The sequence below is a fragment of the Sus scrofa genome, chromosome 8 (assembly GCF_054392235.1).
Source record: "Sus scrofa isolate SSC_HxYL_T2T_F1_AM1 chromosome 8, Sscrofa_HxYL_maternal_Yorkshire_Landrace_v2.0, whole genome shotgun sequence".
In the NCBI taxonomy this organism is placed as follows: Eukaryota; Metazoa; Chordata; class Mammalia; order Artiodactyla; family Suidae; genus Sus; species Sus scrofa.
The window spans coordinates 1,579,455-1,599,260 of NC_139390.1; the positions used below are offsets into that span (position 1 = coordinate 1,579,455).

The 19,806-nt window shown below is 49.0% G+C and overlaps 1 protein-coding gene across 4 annotated transcripts in view; it reads right to left on the reverse strand.

Moving 5' to 3' along the window:
• Positions 1 to 19,806, reverse strand: part of TNIP2 (TNFAIP3 interacting protein 2) — a 34,566-nt gene that overhangs the window by 10,947 nt on the left and 3,813 nt on the right. Inside the window, exon 1 of one of the 4 annotated variants that reach the window (XM_084971344.1) lies at positions 11,253 to 11,378. The exons of 1 other annotated variant lie outside the window; for it this stretch is intronic. Coding sequence is in view for 1 of the 3 variants with exons in the window: in XM_003128825.5 (XP_003128873.2) it covers positions 9,920 to 10,198 (279 nt within the window). In the remaining 2 variants the exon portion in view is untranslated. Of the gene's footprint in view, positions 1 to 9,715; positions 9,790 to 9,919; positions 10,274 to 11,252; positions 11,379 to 19,806 lie in introns of those variants that run through there. 2 more of the 4 variants (XM_003128825.5, XM_084971345.1) reach the window with 2 other exon arrangements.

The window sequence follows — 19,806 nt, forward strand, 5'->3', positions numbered from 1 at the left end:
ATTAAAGGCAAATGAAAATGAAAACACAACATACCACAACATACCAAAACTTGTACAGGAACCACTCCAAGGAGTGTTAAGGGGAAATGTATAGTTATAAACATTTACATTTAAAAACAAGAAAAAGGAGTTTCCATAGTGGTTCAGTTGGTTAAAGACCCAACATTGTCTCTGTGAGGATGTGAGTTCAATCCCTGGCCTAACTCACGGGGTTAAGGACCTGGTATTGCTGCAAGCTGCGGCACAGGTCACAAATGTGGCTTGGATCCGGTGTTGCCATGGCTGTGGTGTAGGTCACAGCTGCAGCTGCAATTTGACCCCAGGCCTGGGAATTTCCATAAGCCACAGGTGCAGCCATAATAAATAAATAAATAAATAAGTAAAAACAAGAAAGATCTCCAATCAAAAAACTAAATACAGAACTACCATATGATCTAGCAATCCTACTCCTGGGCATATACCCAGGCAAAACTATAATTCAGAAAGATACATGTGGGAGTTCCCACTGCAGCCTAGCAGGTTACGAACCTGACTCATATCCATGAGGATGCAGATTCAATCCCTGGCCTCGAATAGTGGGTTAAGGATCCAGCACTGCCATGACCTTCAGTGTAGGTTGCAGACATGGCTTGGACCTGGTATTGCTGTGGCTTTGGTGTAGGACAGCAACTGCAGCTCCAATTCCACCCCTAGTCTGGGAACTTCCATATGCCACATGTGTGGCCCTTAAAAAAAAAAATTACAGAAGTTCCCATCATGGCACAGCAGAAACAAATCTGACTAGGAACCATTCCTGGCCTCGCTTAGTGGGTTAAGGATCTGGCGTTGCCGTGAGCTGTGGTATATAGGTCACGGACACAGCTCAGATCTGGTGTTGCTGTGGCCGTGGCGTAAGCCAGCAGCTACAGCTCCAATTAGACTTCCAGCCTGGGAACCTCCATATGCTGTGGATGCAGTCCTAGAAAAGACAAAAAAAAAAAAAAATTACAGACCAATATCACTGATGAACATCATGCAAAAATCCTCAACAAAATACTAGCACACTGATTCCAACAATACATCTAAAAGATCATACACTATGATCAAGTGGGATATACCCCAGGAATTCAAGGATTGTTTCAGAATCTTCAAATCAATCAATGTGATACACTACATTAACATATTGAAAAATAAAAACCATATGATCATCTCAATAGATGCAGAAAAAGCTTTTGATAAAATTCAATATCCATTTATGACAAAGACTCTCCAGAAAGTGGTCACAGAGGGAACATACCTCAACATAATAAAGGCCATATATGACAAACCGACAGCTAACATCATACTCAATGGTAAAAAGCTGAAAGCATTTCCTCTAAGATCAGGAACAAAAGAAGGATATCCACGCTCACCACTTTTATCTTACACACTTTTGGACGTCCTAGCCACAGCAATCAGACGAGAAAAAGAAATAAAAGGAATCCAAATTGGAAAAGAAGAAGTAAAACAGTCACTATTTGCAGATGACATGGTACTTAGAGAAAATCCTAAAGGTGCTACCAGAAAACCACTAGAGCTCATCAATGAATTCAGTAAAGCTGCAGGATACAAAGGTAGTACACAGAAATCAGCTTCTTTTCCATGCACTAACAGCCCAAGGTCAGAAAAAGAAATTAAGGAAACAATCCCATTTACCATCACATCAAAAAGAATAAAATACCTAGAAATAAAGCTACCTAAGGAGGCAAAAGACCTGTTCTCTGAAAACTATAAGATACTGAAGAAAGAAATCAAAGATGGGAGTTCCTGCTGTGGCACAATGGGATTGCTGGTATCTCCAAAGCATTGGAACACAGGTTCGATCCCCCGCCCGGCACAGTGGGTTAAAGATCCAGCGATGGCGCAGCTACAGCTTAGGTTGCAACTGCAGCTCAGATCTGATCTCTGACCCAGGAACTCCATATGCTGCAGGATGGCCAAAAGAGGAGGAAAAAAAAGGGGGGGGGTGGCAGAAGATCCGAATAGACATTTCTCCAAAGGAGACATACGGTTGGCCAAAAAGTGAGGCTCAGCTTCACTAATTGCTGGAAAAATGCAAATCAAAACTCCAAAGAGGTTATCACCTTACACCAGTCAGAATGGCCATCACCAAAAAGTCTACAAACAATAAATGCTGGAGAGGGTGAGGAGAAAAGGGATTCCTCCTACACTGTTGGTGGGAATGTAAACTGGTAGAGCCCATGTGGTGAACAGTGTGGAGGTTCCTTCAAAAACTAAAAATAGAACTACCATATGATCTAGCAATCCCACTCCTGGGCATATATCTAGAGAAAACCATAATTCAAAAAGATTCAAGCTCCTGTTGTAGCTCAGCAATAACAAACCCAACTAGGATCTGTGAGGATGCAGGTTTGATCCCTGGCCTCGATCAGTGGGTTAAGGATCCAGAGCTGCTGTGAACTGTGGTGCAGGTCACAGACGCAGCTGGGATCTGGCGTTGCTGTGGCTATGGTGTAGGCCAACACTGCAGCTCCAATTCAACCCCTAGCCTGGAACTTCCATTTGCCACAGGTGCAGCCCTAAGACAAAAAAAAAAAAAAAAAAAGATTCATGCACCCCAATGTTCACCACAGCACTACTTATAATAGCCAAGACATTTAAGTCTGTGAGTCTATCTCTGTTTTGTACATAAGTTTACTTGTATCATTTTTTATATTCCACACATAAGTAATATCATATGATATTTGTCTTTTTTCTTTTTTGGTCTCTATTTTTTTTTTAGGGCCGCACCCATGGCATATGCAAGTTCCCAGGCTAGGGGTCGAATCAGACCTGAAGCCACAAGCCTACACCACAGCCACAGCAATGCGGGATCCAAACTGCATCTGCAACCTATACCACAGCTCACAGCATCGCTGGATCCTTAACCCACTGAGCTAGGCTAGGGATCCAACCCACGTCCTCATGGATGCTAGTTGGATTCGTTAACCACAGAGCTACGACGGGAACTCCAATATTTGTCTTTCCAATATTATCATCTCTAGGTCCATCCAGGTTGCTGTTTCATTCTTTTTTATGGCTGACTAATATTACCCATTTTCTTTATCCATTCCTCTGTTATGGACATTTAGGTTGCTTCCATGTCTTGGCTATTATAAATAGTGCTGCAGTGAACATATAAGACCTAAAACCATAAAACTCTTAGAAGAAGCACAGGACAAAAGCTTCATAACACTGGATTTGGCAATGATTTCTTAGATACAGCACCCGAGGCACAGGTAACAAAAGAAAAAACAGACAACTGTAAACCAGCTATAATGGAAAAACAAAACAAAAATAATTAAAAAAAAAAAAAAAAAGAATCCAACACACACACAAAAAAGAAAAAACAGACAAATTGGAAAAGTTTTAAATGAAAATAAAGATGAAAATTTAAAAGAGTTCCGTGGTGGCTCAGTGGGTTAAGGATTGTCACTGCTATGGCTCAAGTCGCTGCTGTAGCTCAGGTTTGATCCCTGACCCAGAACTTCTGCATGTACGAATGCAGTCAAAAAGAAAACATTTACAAGTCATAGGGAGTTCCTGTTCTAGCTGAGCAGAAATGAATCTGACTAGTAACAGGATGCAGGTCCAATCCTTGGCCTCACTCAGTGGGTTAAGGATCCAGAGTTGCTGTGAGATGTGGTGTAGGTCGCAGACATGGCTCAGATCTGGCACTGCTGGGGCTGTGGTGCAGGCCAGTGGCTGTAGCTCCAATTTGACCCCTAGCCTGGGAACTTCAATAGGCCTCAGGTGCAGCCCTAAAAAGACAAAAAAAAAATTTACAAATCATAAATCTTATAAGGGATTAGTATCCAGAATATATAGAGTACTCCTAAAATTCAACAAAATAATTCAAAAATGGGCCAAGGACTTAACCCTTCTTCAAAGATATACAAATGGCCAATAAGCCCATAAAATGATGCTCAACAACTCTAGTCATTAGGGGAATTACAAATCAAAACTACAATCATTTTGCACTAAATTACCACACATCTGTTAGGATGCCTACCATCAAAAACAGAAAATAACAAAGTTAGTGAGGATGTAGAAAAATGTGGAAAACCAGTATGGATGTGCCTTCAAAAATTAAAAATAGGGAGTTCCCGTTGTGGCTCTGTGGAAACAAATCTGACTGGCATCCATGAGGATGCAGGTTTGATCCTTGGCCTTGCTCACTGGGTTAAAGATCCAGAGTTGCCATGAGCTGTGGTGTAGGTCTCAGATGTGGCTTGGATCCCGAGTTGCTGTGGCTGTGGTGTAGGCCAGCAGCTACATTTCGGATTCAACCCCTAGCCTGGGACCTTCCATATGCCATGGGAGCAGCCTTAAAAAAAAAGACCCCCAAAAAAATTTTTTTAAATAGAATTATCACACAATCCAGCAATTCCACTTCTGGGTATATACCAAAAAGAACTGAAAGCAGGATCTTGAAGAGATATTGTACACCTAAGTTTATAGCAGCAGTGACATTCATAAGAGCTAAAACATAGAAGCAACCCAAGTATCCATCTACAGATGAACAGATAAGCAAAATGTGGTATATACATACAATGTAGTTTTTGTTTTGTTTTTGTCTTTTTGTCTTTTCTAGGGCTGCACCCGCGGCATATGGAGGTTCCCAGGCTAGGGGTCGAATCGGAGCTGTAGCCACCGACCTTTGCCAGAGCCACAGCAACACAGGATCCGAGCCATGTCTGCGACCTATACCACAGCTCACAGCAACATGGGATCCTTAACCCACTAAGCAAGGCCAGGGATTGAAGCCTCGACCTCATGGTTCCTAGTCGGATTCGTTAACCACTGCGCCACAACGGGAACTCCCAACATGGGATCCTTAACCCACTAAGCAAGGCCAGGGATCGAAGCCTCGACCTCATGGTTCCTAGTCGGATTCGTTAGCCACTGAGCCACAACAGGAAGTCCTTTTTTTTTTTTTTTTTTTTTACAATGGAGTATTATTCACCCTTAAAAAGAAGGAAATTCAGACACATGCGACAACATGGATGAACCTTGAGAACATTATGTTAAGAGAAATAAACCAATCACAAAAAAACAAATACTGCATTACTCCACTTACAGGAGGTGTCTACAGTAGTCAAAATCATAGAAATAAAAAGTAAAGGAGTTCCCATGGTGGTGCAGTGGTTAATGAATCCGACTAGGAACCATGAGGTTGCGGGTTCGGTCCCTGCCCTTGCTCAGTGGGTTAACGATCCGGCGTTGCCGTGAGCTGTGCTGTAGGTTGCAGACGCGGCTCGGATCCCACGTTGCTGTGGCTCTGGCGTAGGCCAGTGGCTCCAGCTCCGATTTGACCCCTAGCCTGGGAACCTCCATATGCCGCGGGAGCCACCCTAGAAATAGCTAAAAGACAAAAAAAAAAAGTAAAATGGTGGCTGCCAACAGTGGAGGTAGGGGTGCAAAGCAGGGAGAGGGGGAGTTATTTAATAGGTGTGGAGTTTCAGTTGTACAAGATCAAAAGAGGTATGGAAATAGATGGTAAAAACACACAATACACACGAAATCTAATATAGCCTATTATAAAGGATGTATGTTATTCCACTCAGAGAGAGCATGGCAGAATAGGGAAAGAAAAGCCACAAGTTGATACAGCAGGACCAGGCAGAGCCCATGAGGCTAGTACCCAGGGCAGTGGTGCAATGGAATTGAGCAGTTATGGGCCACACAGTGAATTAGCACCGTTTTTCCAGAGTCTTCACTGGAGGAACTTTGCAAAGTCATCTATCTAAGCCTCATGTTACAAATAAGGTAAGGTCTTAAATCCCACCATGGAGGCAAAAAAGATCAGAATTCTCAAGACTCGTCTGGCCCCATTCCACAGTGGCTACAGCTTGACCACAGATACACTGGTCACCTGGCACTCCCTCCACACCTGTGAGCCTCAGCATCCTCTCTGCGAGCCCTCATCCAAGGTCCCTGCTCCTAGTTGCCTGGCTGACATGGCCAGTGATAAGAGCAACCTTTTAACCAATTCCTCTCATTGTTTTCACTCTGCACGGCTACTTCAGTGAACCCAGGGCCTCTGGGCAGTGATAAACCTTTCCATTCTTCCACAGGTTCTGTGACCAAGCTCAGAAAGATGTGAGGGTAAGCAACAAATATAACTTAAAATCCTAAAATAAAACCTACGTGTCAGAAGTGGAAGGACCAGTAATACTAAGACTACAAACCTGATTTCATATAGGTTCTTGTTAGAGGCTCTGGGGCCACAGGATGCTGGTGACAAATGTTACCTGAAAACCAATGACCACCAGGCTGTAAGTAGAGATCTGCTCTGGGCATCATGTGCTCTGGTCTCCACTCTACACAGATCTATGGCTCCTGGTGACCATGACACTAAGATCAGTGGTGCAGACCAGGTAACTTCCTTCCACCCTGACAAGTTATAATCCACCTTCCTTAGGAACAGGGAGAAAGCTGGAGTGAAGGGGACATCTGGCTTCTGAAGGCATTTAAAATGATGCATATAAGAAAATACTGGAGTGCCCTGGTGATACGGTGGTTAAGACAGTGCTTTCAAAGCTGTGGCCCAGGTTCGATCCCTGGTGGGAACTGAGATCCCACATCAAGCTGCAGCACGGCCAGAAAAAATAAATAAATAAAATAGTGACATGATATTAAGTAAAACTGCATAGACAGCACAAATTCAACCATGCCAAGTGTTTACATACCCTATATTTAAAGGACTAACAGGAAAGAGGCATGCCAAGAGGTTAATGCTGGTTGTCCTCCATGGTGGGATTACGGTGGTTGTTTTATTCTTTTTGTCTTTATTCTTTTTTCTTTCTTTCTTTCCTTTTTTTCTTTTTTCTTTTTCTTTTTTTTTTTTTTTTTTTTTTTTTGTCTTTTTAGAGCCACCCTTGCAGCATATGGCAGTTCCCAGGCTAGGGATCAAATCAGAGGTGCAACTGCTAGCCTACACCACAGCCACAGCAACAAAGGATCTGAGCCACGTCTGTGACCTACACCACAGCTCACAGTGACGCTGGATCCTTAAACCACTGAGTGAGGCCAGGGATCAAACCGACATCCTCATGGATACTAGTTGGGTTTGTTACCACTGAGCCACAACAGGAACTCCTCTTTATGCTTTCCTCTATTTTTCAGATAAACAAAATTTCTTTCATGGAGTTCCCACTGTTGCAAAGTGGGCTAAGAAACCAACTGCGGCAGCTTGGGTCACTATGGAGGCGCAGGCTTGATCCTTAGCTTGGCAGAGTGGGTTAAAGGATCCAGCGGAGCCACAGCTACAATGTAGGTCACAGCTATGGCTCATTCAATCCCTGCAGTCATTTAAAAAAAAAAAGAAAGGAAGAAAAGAATTACTTTTGTAAAAAGAAAAATAGGTATGTTTCTTTTTCAATGTAAAATTTGACTGCAGGGCCAAACCTGGAAGTGAAAATTATCTTTTGCAGACTATTCCCTTTGCAGGCCTAGCTTCTGTACTGGGAAAACCTGGATAATAGCTCTGGGCTAAATGGGATAACAGACCAGAGTTCACCAAAAATGTCTGGGGCACTTCCAAATAGCTGTTACAGCAAAATACTGTTACTCTTGCTCCTGACCTGAGTGTTTGTGGTATTTCAATATCATATAACATAATATCAGTAACAAGGATAAGAAGGAGAGAAAGTAAGGACCTAAGTCTATCATCAGACACTGGCAGGCCCCCACTCTGTCATCACTCCCAGCAGAAGAGATGTGTTACTATTGAAAAATACATTCATGACCAGGGCTAAAAGACACCCCAGAACACAACTAGGGTTCACAGGCCCTGAACCCAGTGCCCAGGCCCAATGTCTATACACACAAAGGAGAACTCAACATGAACACACACACAGAAACTTCCTTGTGCACAAATACAAATAACATGCACAGTCATCCCTAAGGCCCAACACAGACACACACCTCTCACACCCAGCATGGATACACACACACCCCCCTGAGAGCCCAATATGGGCACTCACACTCTTCAAAACCCAGCACAGCAACAGACCCCTGAGAACTAAACACGCATATACATCCTTCACAATCCAAATGAGCACAAACTCAAAACCCAACACAGGTGAACACACCCCTCAGAACCCAACATAAGGGCATACACATCTCATATACCACAGAAGCACACACAACCCACAACCCAACATGGACACACACCCTTCAAACCCAACACAGGCACACATTCCCCTCACACCCAACATGGGAGCAGACCCCCCTGAATTCAACTGGTACACAACTGCAAGATTCAACACTGGCATACACACAATCCTCAAAACCACGGATAGACAACCTTCAGAACCAACACACATACACATCTCTCAGAGCCCAAATGGGCACACATATTACTCAGAACTCAAAACAGGCACGCACGCACGCACGCACACACACACCACTCAGAACACAAAACGGAGGCATATATCCTTCAGAAACCAGCATACACTCCCCTCAGACCCATATGGAAATACACACTCCAAACCCAACACATGCAGATGTACTTCAGAACCAACACAAACACACCCCTCACACCTAACACAGACACACTACTCAGACTCATAACCCTCAGACCAACATGGGCACACACACTCCTGAAAACCAACAAGGACTCCTAAGAACCAACATGGGCACTTTCCTCAACCCATCAAGGATGCACAAATCTCAGATCCAACATGAGGACACACACCTCAGATCCAACATAGGCACGCACATGCCTCAGAACCAATATGGACAAACACCTTTTACACCCAAAATGGGCACACATCACTCACAACTCAACTATGCCAACAAGGACACACATCCCTCAGAGCCACCATGAACACACAACTATCAGAATCCAATACAGGCACAAACCCCTCAAACACAGACCCATCACCTACAGACCCTAGCGAAACACACACATATTCCTCAGACACCAACACGCACATACACACCTCAAAAGCAACATGAAAACATACCCCTTAGAACCAAAAGGAGCACACATAACCCTCAGACACAATATAAGCACACAACCTTCAAAACCAAAATGAGCACATAACCCTCAGAAGCAACACATTCACACAGATCCCTCAACACAACTTCGGAACCCACGAGGGGAGCAGACAGCCCCGAGACTCTACACAGGGGCACACACACACCTCAGACCCCACAGGAATAAATACAGCCAGCATCAACACAGACACACAACCCTCAGACACAAAAAGGGCCCACGCCCTAAGACCCACTACGGGAGCACACCCCTCAGAACCTAAGACAGGCTCACAATGCCAGAACCAAGACGTACACGCACCTCAGACCCAACGCGGTAACACCGCAGACGCTGACATGAACACACATCCCTGAGAACCACCTCGACACACACGCCTCAGACCCAACATGGAGCGCGCCCCTCAGCACCGACAGGGACACGCGCGCCCCTCAGCACCGACAGGGACACGCGCCCCCTCAGCACCGACAGGGACACGCGCGCCCCCTCAGCACCGACAGGGACACGCGCGCCCCCTCAGCACCGACAGGGACACGCGCGCCCCCTCAGCACCGACAGGGACACGCGCGCCCCCTCAGCACCGACAGGGACACGCGCGCCCCCTCAGCACCGACAGGGACACGCGCGCCCCCTCAGCAGCTACACTTACACCCTCCAGACCCAACACGGCGACAGCCCGCAGACGCTCACACGCACCCCGCAGCCTGACCGCCGGCACACAGGGCGCCCAGACCCCGGCTAGCAGCCCACACCCGGAGAGCCCAGCGACCCCTCCGGGCCCCCAGCGCGCACGCCCCTCAGGGGCCACCCGCCGACGCCCGCCCGCGGCGCAGCGCCGACCCGGCCGGCCCACCCGAGCTCCGCCAGCCGCACGCGGCCCCCGCCCACTCGGCTCCGCACCTGGCGCAGCGCGGCCTCCGCGGCGCCGCCGTCCTGCTGCCGGAGCTGCTCTCGGAAGCGCGCCACCTGCTCCAGCAGCGCGTCCACGAGCGACGGCGCCGCGTCCCCCTCAAGCGCCGCCAGACGGGCGCGCAGGCGCGCGATGAGGGCGTCCCGAGCGGCCAGCTGGTCCTGCAGGCGCCTCAGCCGCTGCCCGGCCTCGTGGTACAGGCCGCAGAGCGCGGCAGCCGCGCGAGGGGCCCCCTCCGGCCCGCCCGACCCCGCGCCCCCGGACGACATGGCTACGGGCCTGTCCGGGAAGACGCGCGCCCGCCGGCAACTTCCGCGCCGGGTCTGGGCGGGCGGCCCCCCTTCCCGGAACTTTTCCCGGCGCGCCCCGCCCCCCCCGCGGAACCCCCGGGCCCCGCCCCGCGCCGCGCGTCCAGGCCCCGCCCCCGCCCAGCGCTGGGCCCCGCCCCCGCCCCCGCCCCCGCCCAGCGCTGGGCCCCGCCCCCGCCCAGCGCTGGGCCCCGCCCCCGCCCAGCGCTGGGCCCCGCCCCCGCCCAGCGCTGGGCCCCGCCCCCGCCCAGCGCTGGGCCCCGCCCCCGCCCAGCGCTGGGCCCCGCCCCCGCCCAGCGCTGGGCCCCGCCCGTCCCCATTCCGCCTCCGTCCACCCGGGGGTGCCTCGCCTGTCCCAGCCGCCCAGTCGCCCCGCGTGGGGGCAGTTTTTGGAGAGTACGCTCGGTTGAGGAGAGGGGTTGAGCGGTCTCTGATGTAGCTACTGATGGAAGGGACAGGAGCCAGGAATTCCTGTGTGGCTCGACGGGTTGGATCCCATGTCGTCACTGCAGTGGTTCAGGTCGCTGCTGGGGCCCTGGTTCAAAGACGACCCCAAGGATTAACCCTGAAGTTGGGTCCAAATCCCCGGGCTGCAGGCGGGTTGGCCACGTCGGGCAATAGGAAAAGGGCGACTTTCAGGAGTTGAGCCCAGCGAGGTGCCCTACCCACCAGGGCACAGGGCAGTGCCCAGAGCAGGACTCTAGACCCTGCATCCGCCCTCTTTCCTGCCCTATTTCTCCATTCTTTTCCTTCCCCCCAACTGCCCAGACCAATCCTGAAGATTTTTCCGTGACTCTGCAGCTGTTTTCTTTTTCAAAGTCTGAGTTTGCTCCACCATGATGCCCAACCACACCTGTGGTCTTTCAAAGCGCCCCCCTGCCCTCCCACACTGAATCCTCTGCAGGTCCCTGCCCTACTGCTTGCACTCCCTCCTCGCCCTGCCCCCTGAGAGCAGCATGGTGTGTTTTTTGTAATCCCTGCCCAAGCTTGGGCTGAGCCCAGGGAAAGCACTCACCAGCCTGCAGAATCAGACAGACGGACAGATGGAGAGATGGACAAACGTCCTCCATTGCAGAGAGACATCGCGTCCAGTGGCTCCTTCCAACCCACAGGCGTGTTGTGTGACTAGAGGATGGAATTTGCAGCACCTGCCCCTGCAAGCCCGCCGTCCACGTGGCTGAGGTCAGGAAAGACACGTTCTTGTCGACTCAAGCAGTGATGGAGAAAACCAGCTGGCGCTGGCATCAGAGCCGGGCGGGTCTCCACTGCTCTAAGTGTAACCTTCCACAGGCCGCTCAGCTGTCTGGTTCTCACCTGTAGAAGAGGCTCCCAGTGTCTCATGTAACATTCTGGGGGTCACAGGTACTTTGAAATTGAGAACCTTTGGATTTGAGATAGGTTGTGTATCATTGGGGTGGCCAGCATCCAAAAAGAATCCCACTCGCGGTGTTCACTCTTGTGATTTCACCTCTGACACTCTGAATAGGGCTGCCCTGTGCAAGCAGGAAGATGCTGCAGAAGTCATGGTGTTTCTCCAGCTAGGTCACTAGAGGCCGTGTAGCTACTGCCTTGGCCTCTCTTAGATCACTCGCTCCGAGGAAGCCCCCCGCCACGTCATGAAGACACTCAGGTAGCCCTGTGAAGAGGCCCATGTGATGAAGACATGCAGCTTCGTGCCAACAGCCAGCATCGACTCACCCACAAGAGTAAATGGCCCACCTTGGGAGGATATCCTCCATCCTACCAACACCTTGCCTGGGCCTCATGGGAGTCCCTGAGCCAGAGCCACCCAAATTCCTGACATGTAGAAGTTGTCCGGGAGTTCCTGTTGTAGGGCAGCGGAAACAAACCTGACTAGTATCCATGAGGACACGGGTTCAATCCCTGGTCTCGCTCCGTGGTTAAGGATCCAGCGTTGCCGTGAGCTGTGGTGTAGGTCATAGACGAGGCTCAGATCCCGAGTTGCTGTGGCTGCGGTGTAGACTGGCAGCTGCAACTCCAATTCGACCCCTAACCTGGGAACTTCCATATACTGCAGGTGTGGCCTTAAAAAGACAAAAAAAAAAAAAAAAAGGAGTTCCCGTCATGGCTCAGTGGTGAACAAATGCAACTAGGAACCATGAGGTTACGGGTTCAATTCCCGGCCTTGCTCAGTGGGTTAAGGATCCGGCGTTGCTGTGGCTGTGGTGTAGGCCGGTGGCTGCAGCTCCGATTGGACCCCTAGCCTGGGAACCTCCATATGCCGCAGGAGCGGCCCTAGAAAAGGCAAAAAAAAAAAAAAAAAATTTAAATAAATAGATAAGATGACCATTCAAACTGAGATAAAGATCATGAAAAGCCTTAGAGCTGTTCAATTCAGATTTCTTAAACAACCAGTTTAAGAAAAACATTTGGGTTTCTGAGATTTTTGGATTCCTGAATTGTGGACGAGGGCTGGCAGAATTCCAACAGCAAGTGCCTCACAGGTGTTGTGCAGATTCAAGTTAACAGAGGAAGTACCCCACCCGCTCATATCTTCAGCTAAAATCCGGGCTGAGTCAGGCATGGGGTATTCATGGGCAAAAATTCTAATGGTGGAGACAGACCTCCTTTCCAAAAAAATTACAAAATCAGGAAACTTTTTGTTGGAAAGGAAAGAGGTAAAAATAAAAATCATTTAATAAGGGAGAGTACCTGCTGTGGCATAGCAGGTTAAAGATCTGGTGTTGCCATGCCTGTGGCACAGGTTGCAGCCGTGGCCCAAATTCAATCCCTGGCCCAAGAAATTCCATATGCTGCAGGTGCAGCAAAAAAGAAGAAAGGAAAAGAAAAAGAAAACAAATACGGGGCTAAGAAGGAGAAACAGGAGTGTGACCAGAGGGATCGGGACCCCCAGCTGCAGGACCCCCAGGATGAGAAGGAGCCGGCACAGAATTGAATCAGCGGGTACCGGCCTAGGCGGATGTCCTGGAGTGCGGCCTAGGGTGGGCAAGGAGGGGGATCGGGCTCTGCACAGAGCTTTTGTCCCGTTCCAAGAAGAGTGAGGGGCCATGGGGTTGCCAGTGGAGGTGAGCAGGGAGGAGGGAGAGCAGTGAAGATACAGGCAGAGACTGGAGATGAGTTGCTTCTTCAACTCTGCTTCCCTCCCTGATGGAAAAGGACTAAATCTGAATTTCCCCAGAGGCTCCCCCCGCTCCCCCTCTCACTTCAGGCCCCACTGGGGCCTGGGGCCTTTTCCTGGCCTCCTTCCTCTCTGTCTGGACACTGGGACGTCAGCCCTCACTGAGATCAGCCTCCAGAAGCAGCTGTGCCAAGGAGGCTGTGGAGGGACTAGGAGCTTCGTCAGAACCCAAGCTGCCGACCGGATGGTAGCCAATGAGGCTGGCACTGGCACAGCTTATGCCAGCAGCCATCCTCACACATGCACGTACCTGCTGTCGCGCTCCCCGGCCCAGCCTTTCTCCCTTCTGCGGGTCCCGCGGTGTTTGCAAAGTCCCAGGTGCGTGAAATGAGTGGATTAGTCAAGTCAGCAGCCCCCCTCAAACCCAATAACTCAAAGCTGCAGACAGCAAGGTATCTGTGTCCGCAGAGTCCCGGAGGCTGGAAGCTCAAGGAGCTGGCAGGTTTGGTTTCTACTGGCGGCCTTTTCTCTGCGCACATTCCAGTGTCTCCTTCCTACAAGGACACCGGTCCTATGGGGTTGTGGCCCTTATGTCCTCATTTACGCTTAATTCCCTCTGCAAAGGCCATATATCCAAATACCATAACATTGGGAGTTAAGGTTTTAAAATAGTAATTTGGGGGGGTGGGGGTGGAGACACAATTCAGTCCCCAACAGGGAGGGTGCTGCTGAATAGCACAAAGGTTTGTTTTGGTTTTTTTGCTTTTTTAGGGCCTCACCTGTGGCATTTTGGAGGTTCCCAGGCTAGGGGTTGAATCCGAACTGTAGCTGCTGGCCTACACCACAGCCACAGCAACTCGGGATCCGAGCCACGTCTGCAACCTACACCACAGCTCCACAGCAACGCCAGATCCTTAACCCACTGAACGAGGCTAGGGATCAAACCCAGGTTCTTATGGATACCAATCTGGTTCGTTACCACTGAGCCACGACAGGAACTCCTAAAGTGACTTTTCATTGGTGAATTGTGACAGTCTCAGTAGCTGTGTTACCAGGCGGGACGAAAATCTTTCTTCCTCCTGTTGGCAGCAGTAGTGGCACTTTTTGCCAGAAATGCAAGGCAGTGCCTGGTCCTGTTGGGTTCTGTACTTTCACAGCTTGTTTTATTATACTTTGCTTTATTGCACTTTGCAGATGTTGAATTTTGTTTACAAAATGAAGGTTTGCGACAACCCTGCATTGAGCAGGTCTATCAGCACCACTTTTCTAACATTTTTAAATTAAGGTATATACTTAATTCTTTTAGACGTAATGCTATTGCATACTTAATATTGCATCAACAGAACTTTTATATACCCTGGGAAACCAAAAAAAAAAAAAAAGTTACTAACTTTATTGTGATATTAGCTTTATGAGAGTGGTCTGGAACCAAACCCATGATATCTCCAAGGTATGTCTGTACTGACATTGTGTTTCCTGTGTGAAAGCTTCCCCTTCTTCCTGATTCCATTTTAGTAGCTTTCATTTTATCAGTTTTCACCATTTCCCCCTTTGACCAAGATCTTTCTCTCAATCCCAAGATAACCCTGTAGACTCTAAGATCCCAGGTTGATAGCTGAGTAGCAGTCCTAGAGAGCAACAAGTCCAGACTGGAGCAGGATAGGGGATTCCAGGAGAGAGGACGCAAAAGGATAAATGAATAGGTGTTATTGAATTTTCTAATAGGCGATTTGGACAATGAGTTTGGGGATAAATTTGTGGTAAGCACACAGAAAATTTTGCAAATGTAAAGCTAAACAAATTACAACTCCAGGGAAAACAAAAAGCTAGGCAAGCAAGGAAACGTAATCAGGGCATACATATCACCCAGCTGTGAAGCATTTACCTAATTTTTTTCTTTTTTTTTTTTTTCTTTTTTTAAGGGCAGAACACACGGCATATGGAGGTTCCCAGGCTAGAGGTCTAATGGGAGCTATAGCTGCCACCCTATGCCACAGCCACACCAGATCCAAGCCGTGTCTGTGACCTACACCACAGCTCACGGCATTGCCAGATCCTTAACCCACTGAATGAAGCCAGGGACTGAACCCGCAACCTCATTGGTCCTAGTCAAATCCATTTCTGCTGCACCGCAATGGGAACTCCCTCGTTTACCTAGTTGATAAAAGGGATGAAGTTCCCACTGCGGCACAGTGGGTTAAGGATCTGGCATTGAGGCAGCTGTGGACTAGGTTGCAGCTGCAGCTCCAATTCAACCCTGGGACCGTCTATATGCCACAGGTGCGGCTGTTAAAAAAAAAATGTTGTCGGGTAAATGGAGCTGATGGATTTGCTTGACAAGTGTTTGCCACAAAACTCAATTTGTAAAAAACACAATATCTCTGAAGTGCAGTAAAGAAAAGCGTAATGAAACAAGGTCTGCCTGTGTCTCCATGAGACAGAGGCAACTGCCAGATCTTAAATGACCCATTAGGCAATTCAAAATAGCTGGGAGGGGAGTTCCCGTCGTGGCGCAGTGGTTAACGAATCCGACTAGGAACCACAAGGTTGCGGGTTCAGTCCCTGCCCTTGCTCAGTGGGTTAACGATCCGGCGTTGCCGTGAGCTGTGGTGTAGGTTGCAGACGCGGCTCGGACCCCGAGTTGCTGTGGCTCTGGCGTAGGCTGGTGGCTACAGCTCCGATTCGACCCCTAGCCTGGGAACCTCCATATGCCGCGGGAGTGGCCCAAGAAATAGCAAAAAAGACAAAAAAAAATAAATAAATAAACAAAATGGCTGGGAGGGAGTTCCCATTGTGGCTCAGTGGAAACAAACCTGACTAGTATCCATGAGGATGGGGGTTCGATCCCTGGCCTCCCTCAGTGAGTTAATGATCCAGCATTACCGTGGCTGTATTGTGGGCCAACAGCTGCAGCTCCTACTCGCCCCCAGCCTGGAAACTTCCATATGCTACATGTGTGGCCTAAAAAGCAAAAAAAAAAAAACAAAAAATCTGCGGGAGTTCCCGTTGTGGCTCAGTGGTTAACAAGTCCGAGTAGGAACCATGAGGTTGCGGGTTCGATTCCTGCCCCTGCTCAGCGGCTTAAGGATCTGGTGTTGCCGTGAGCTGTGGTGTGGGTCGAAGACGAGGCTCGAATCTGGAATTGCTGTGCCTGTCATGTATGCCGATGGCTACAGCTCCAATTAGACCCCTAGCCTGGGAACCTCCATATACCGCAGGTGTGACCCTAGAAAAGACCAAAAAAAAAAAAAAAAAAAAAAAATCTGGGAGCCGTGCAAGCAGGTTTCCCTAGATCGTATTTGGAAAAGTGAGGTGAGGGAGGCAGGCACTCTTTCTGGCCTTGTTCCTATCTCCCCACCAATAATGGTTCTCGAAGGCTATCATTGTCAGTGGACCAACAGTTCAATGCACACGCAGTGGCAAGGAGTGGGGATCTTAGAACTTCTGGGAGGACCAGTTTGTTATTGGCCTAAACCCGACTTTTCTTTTTCCTTTTTTTGTCCTTTTAGGGCCACACCCACAGCATATGTAAGTTCCCCGGCTCAGGGAAATCAGAACTGTAGCTGCCGGCCTACACCACAGCCACAGCGACGCAGGATCCGAGCCACATCGGCGACCGACACTACAGCTCACCGCAATGCCATATCCTTAACCCACTGAGCGAGGCCAGGGATCAAACCCGCATCCTTATGGATACCAATCAGGTTCGTTACCACTGAGCCACGATGGGACCGCCCCAACTTTTCTCTTTTTATTCAATCAACAGTTACTAGGAGTTCCCATCATGACACAGGGATTAACAATCCGATGAGGAACCATGAGGTTGCAGATTCGATCCCTGGCCTTGCTCAATGGGCTAAGGATCTGGCGTTGCTGTGAGCTGTGGTATGGGTCGCAGACGTGGCTCGGATCCCGCGTGGCTGTGGCTCTGGCGTAGGCCGGTGGCTACAGCTCCGATAAGACCCCTAGCCTGGGAACCTCCATATGCCGCGGGAGTGGCTCAAGAAAATGCAAAAAGACAAACAGTTACTAGATCTCTAATGTTGTTTTTCCTTTTCTGGGGCCAAATTTTGGGCATTTCTAGTCCATTTTTCTGGATTGTTACCTTGGGGAGCATGCTTTCGGACCAGGACAGAGGTGTGAACGCAGGTTCCTTTGAGAGCAGCATTTCTGGTGGAAATATCAGTGAGATGGGTTTCTCTCCTCTCCGTCAACAGAACATGTCGGGGAGCTTCCTAACAGCCAAGGTGGCTGGTGAGAGTATGGCATCAAATAGATTTGGGGCATGAGACCCATTTTTAATCATCCCCCCAGGAGAGGTGAGGGGACCTCACTGTTTCCATAACATCCCGAGGGCATGATCTACCCCAGAGGTAAAACACAGCAGTCTCGCCCTTGCTCGTTCAAGCCTGAGTGACAGCATAGTTCAGCCTGTTGGGCCGAAGCAGCCAAAGGTGTAGGTGCCGCCTTGGTCACTTCAAGAGGGAGCGGACAGCACCCCAGCAGGGTCCTCACCACGGTCACCTTAAACAGGAACCGCCAGTGAACCACGCAGAGCCCACCTGGTGAGAGGAGCCCCTGCAAGTTAGGAAGGGGAGTCAGGAGGGGATCTGTTAGGGTGCAGCAGTCAGGAGGGGTTTTGTCAGAGACGCAGGGGAAACAGCAGGTCTGAGATTGTTACAATGCGAAAGAGCCAGGAGCTGTGCGCAGCAGAATTTCCCTGGCAGGTTTCTACTGCCTGGGGTGCAAAGGTGGTTAAAAGCGATCCCAGGATTCTCTCTTCAGTGGCCTTAACCAGAAGGGCAGCAGCAGGAGTGGTTCTGAGACAAGGGGTAGCCCCCTGCTCAGGGTCCACTGTTGGCAGTAATACTTGATGCCTGGGTGACAGTCCTCATGTTTTGAGGTAAGCATTCCATAAGCGTTCCTTTCCTTCTCACACATAAAAAGGAAAAAGCAAAGCCAATAATGAAGCCATCCGAGGGCAGGTGGTCTCTTTAAGGCTTCAAAACCTGTCACCCGGACCTCTACAATCCATGGGGTCAGCTTTGCTGGGTTTTGATAATGCAAATAGGGGCTGAGCCATAATGGAAATTTGGAACCCAATTTCAGCAGTAGCCAGTTAGCCCGAGGAAGCTTTGTAATTGGCACTTCGTTTTAGGTTTGGGGAAGTTCAGGATGTGGTAAAGCCTTTCCAGATACAAACGGAGTCCTTGTTCTGAGATCACGTGCCCTAAATATTGATCCTGAGTTGGAGCATAAACTGCAGTTTTGGAGTGGGGGGGGAGGATTTTATCTCCCTTTAAGGCCAAAAGTTTTAGCCAGTGGATGCTGCCTTCCTGCAAGGAGGCTTGAGAAGGTGAACAGAGAAGCAAGTCCTCTGAATTGTAACAAAGTAGAACCTACAGAAAGTTTGTATCATCCAACTCAGCTTCAGATACTTGTGAAAACCTGGTGTGGCTCAGTGGGTTAAGAACCTGACTTAGTGTCTGTACCACAGCAGTGAATTCTTAACCTGTTGAGACACACAGAAAACTCCAGATTCTAGAATTATTTCCCCCTTCTGGGAGAAGAAAATCCCAACATGACACTTTTCCAAGAAATCCCAGCCTAATAAATTTGCTTTTCTTTTGCGGTCACACCTCGGCACATGGAAGTTCCCAGGCCAGGGGTCAAACCTGAGCCACAGCTGCACCAACACCAGATCCTTAACCCACTGAGGCCGAATAATAATAATAATAATAATTAGTGTGGGAACACAGACTCCAATATATTCCCTGGTTAATGTCCATGGCTTAAGATTTGTACAAACGAATCTCAGACAAACAGGAGACAAACAAGCCTTGCTTGCTGGAAGATTAACTATTAAATGCACATCTGTTTTACATTAACCCCTGACCTGAGCCCTTGATTGTTAGCAAAAGAATGCAGAGCGGAAAGTGCAGGGGACAGAAGAACCAAAGGACCACACAACGCATGGAGCGTCCCCACCTCTCAAGTCCTTATTGGATGAGGCCCGACATGGGTGCTAGGCAAGGCCCATAGGGAGGGGAACAGAGCAAGACCCCATGCTGGTACCCCATCTGCAAGAGAGAAGATCTCCTTAGAAGATTAGAGACAGGGGCTCTTTCTCCCCTCCCAGTGTCTGTGCTGGGAACCATCTGCTTTCCTGTAATAAAAACTTTTGCTTGCTTGCTGCCTGTGGGTTTGCGAAGTTCATTCCTTGGCTCTGTGATCAAGAACTCCGATTCCAGTAACATCTTTCTGGCGGTGAAACTGACAGCACTAACAGCCTGAACCTAGCCAGAAGACAGATTGGGACTTGAACCCACAGTTTTATTTATTTTTTTTACTTGTTTAGGGCTGCACCCATGGCATATGGAGGTTCCCAGGCTAGGGGTTTAATAGGAGTGACAGATGCTGGCCTATGCCACAGCCACAGCAACTCAGGATCCGAGCCATGTCTGTGACC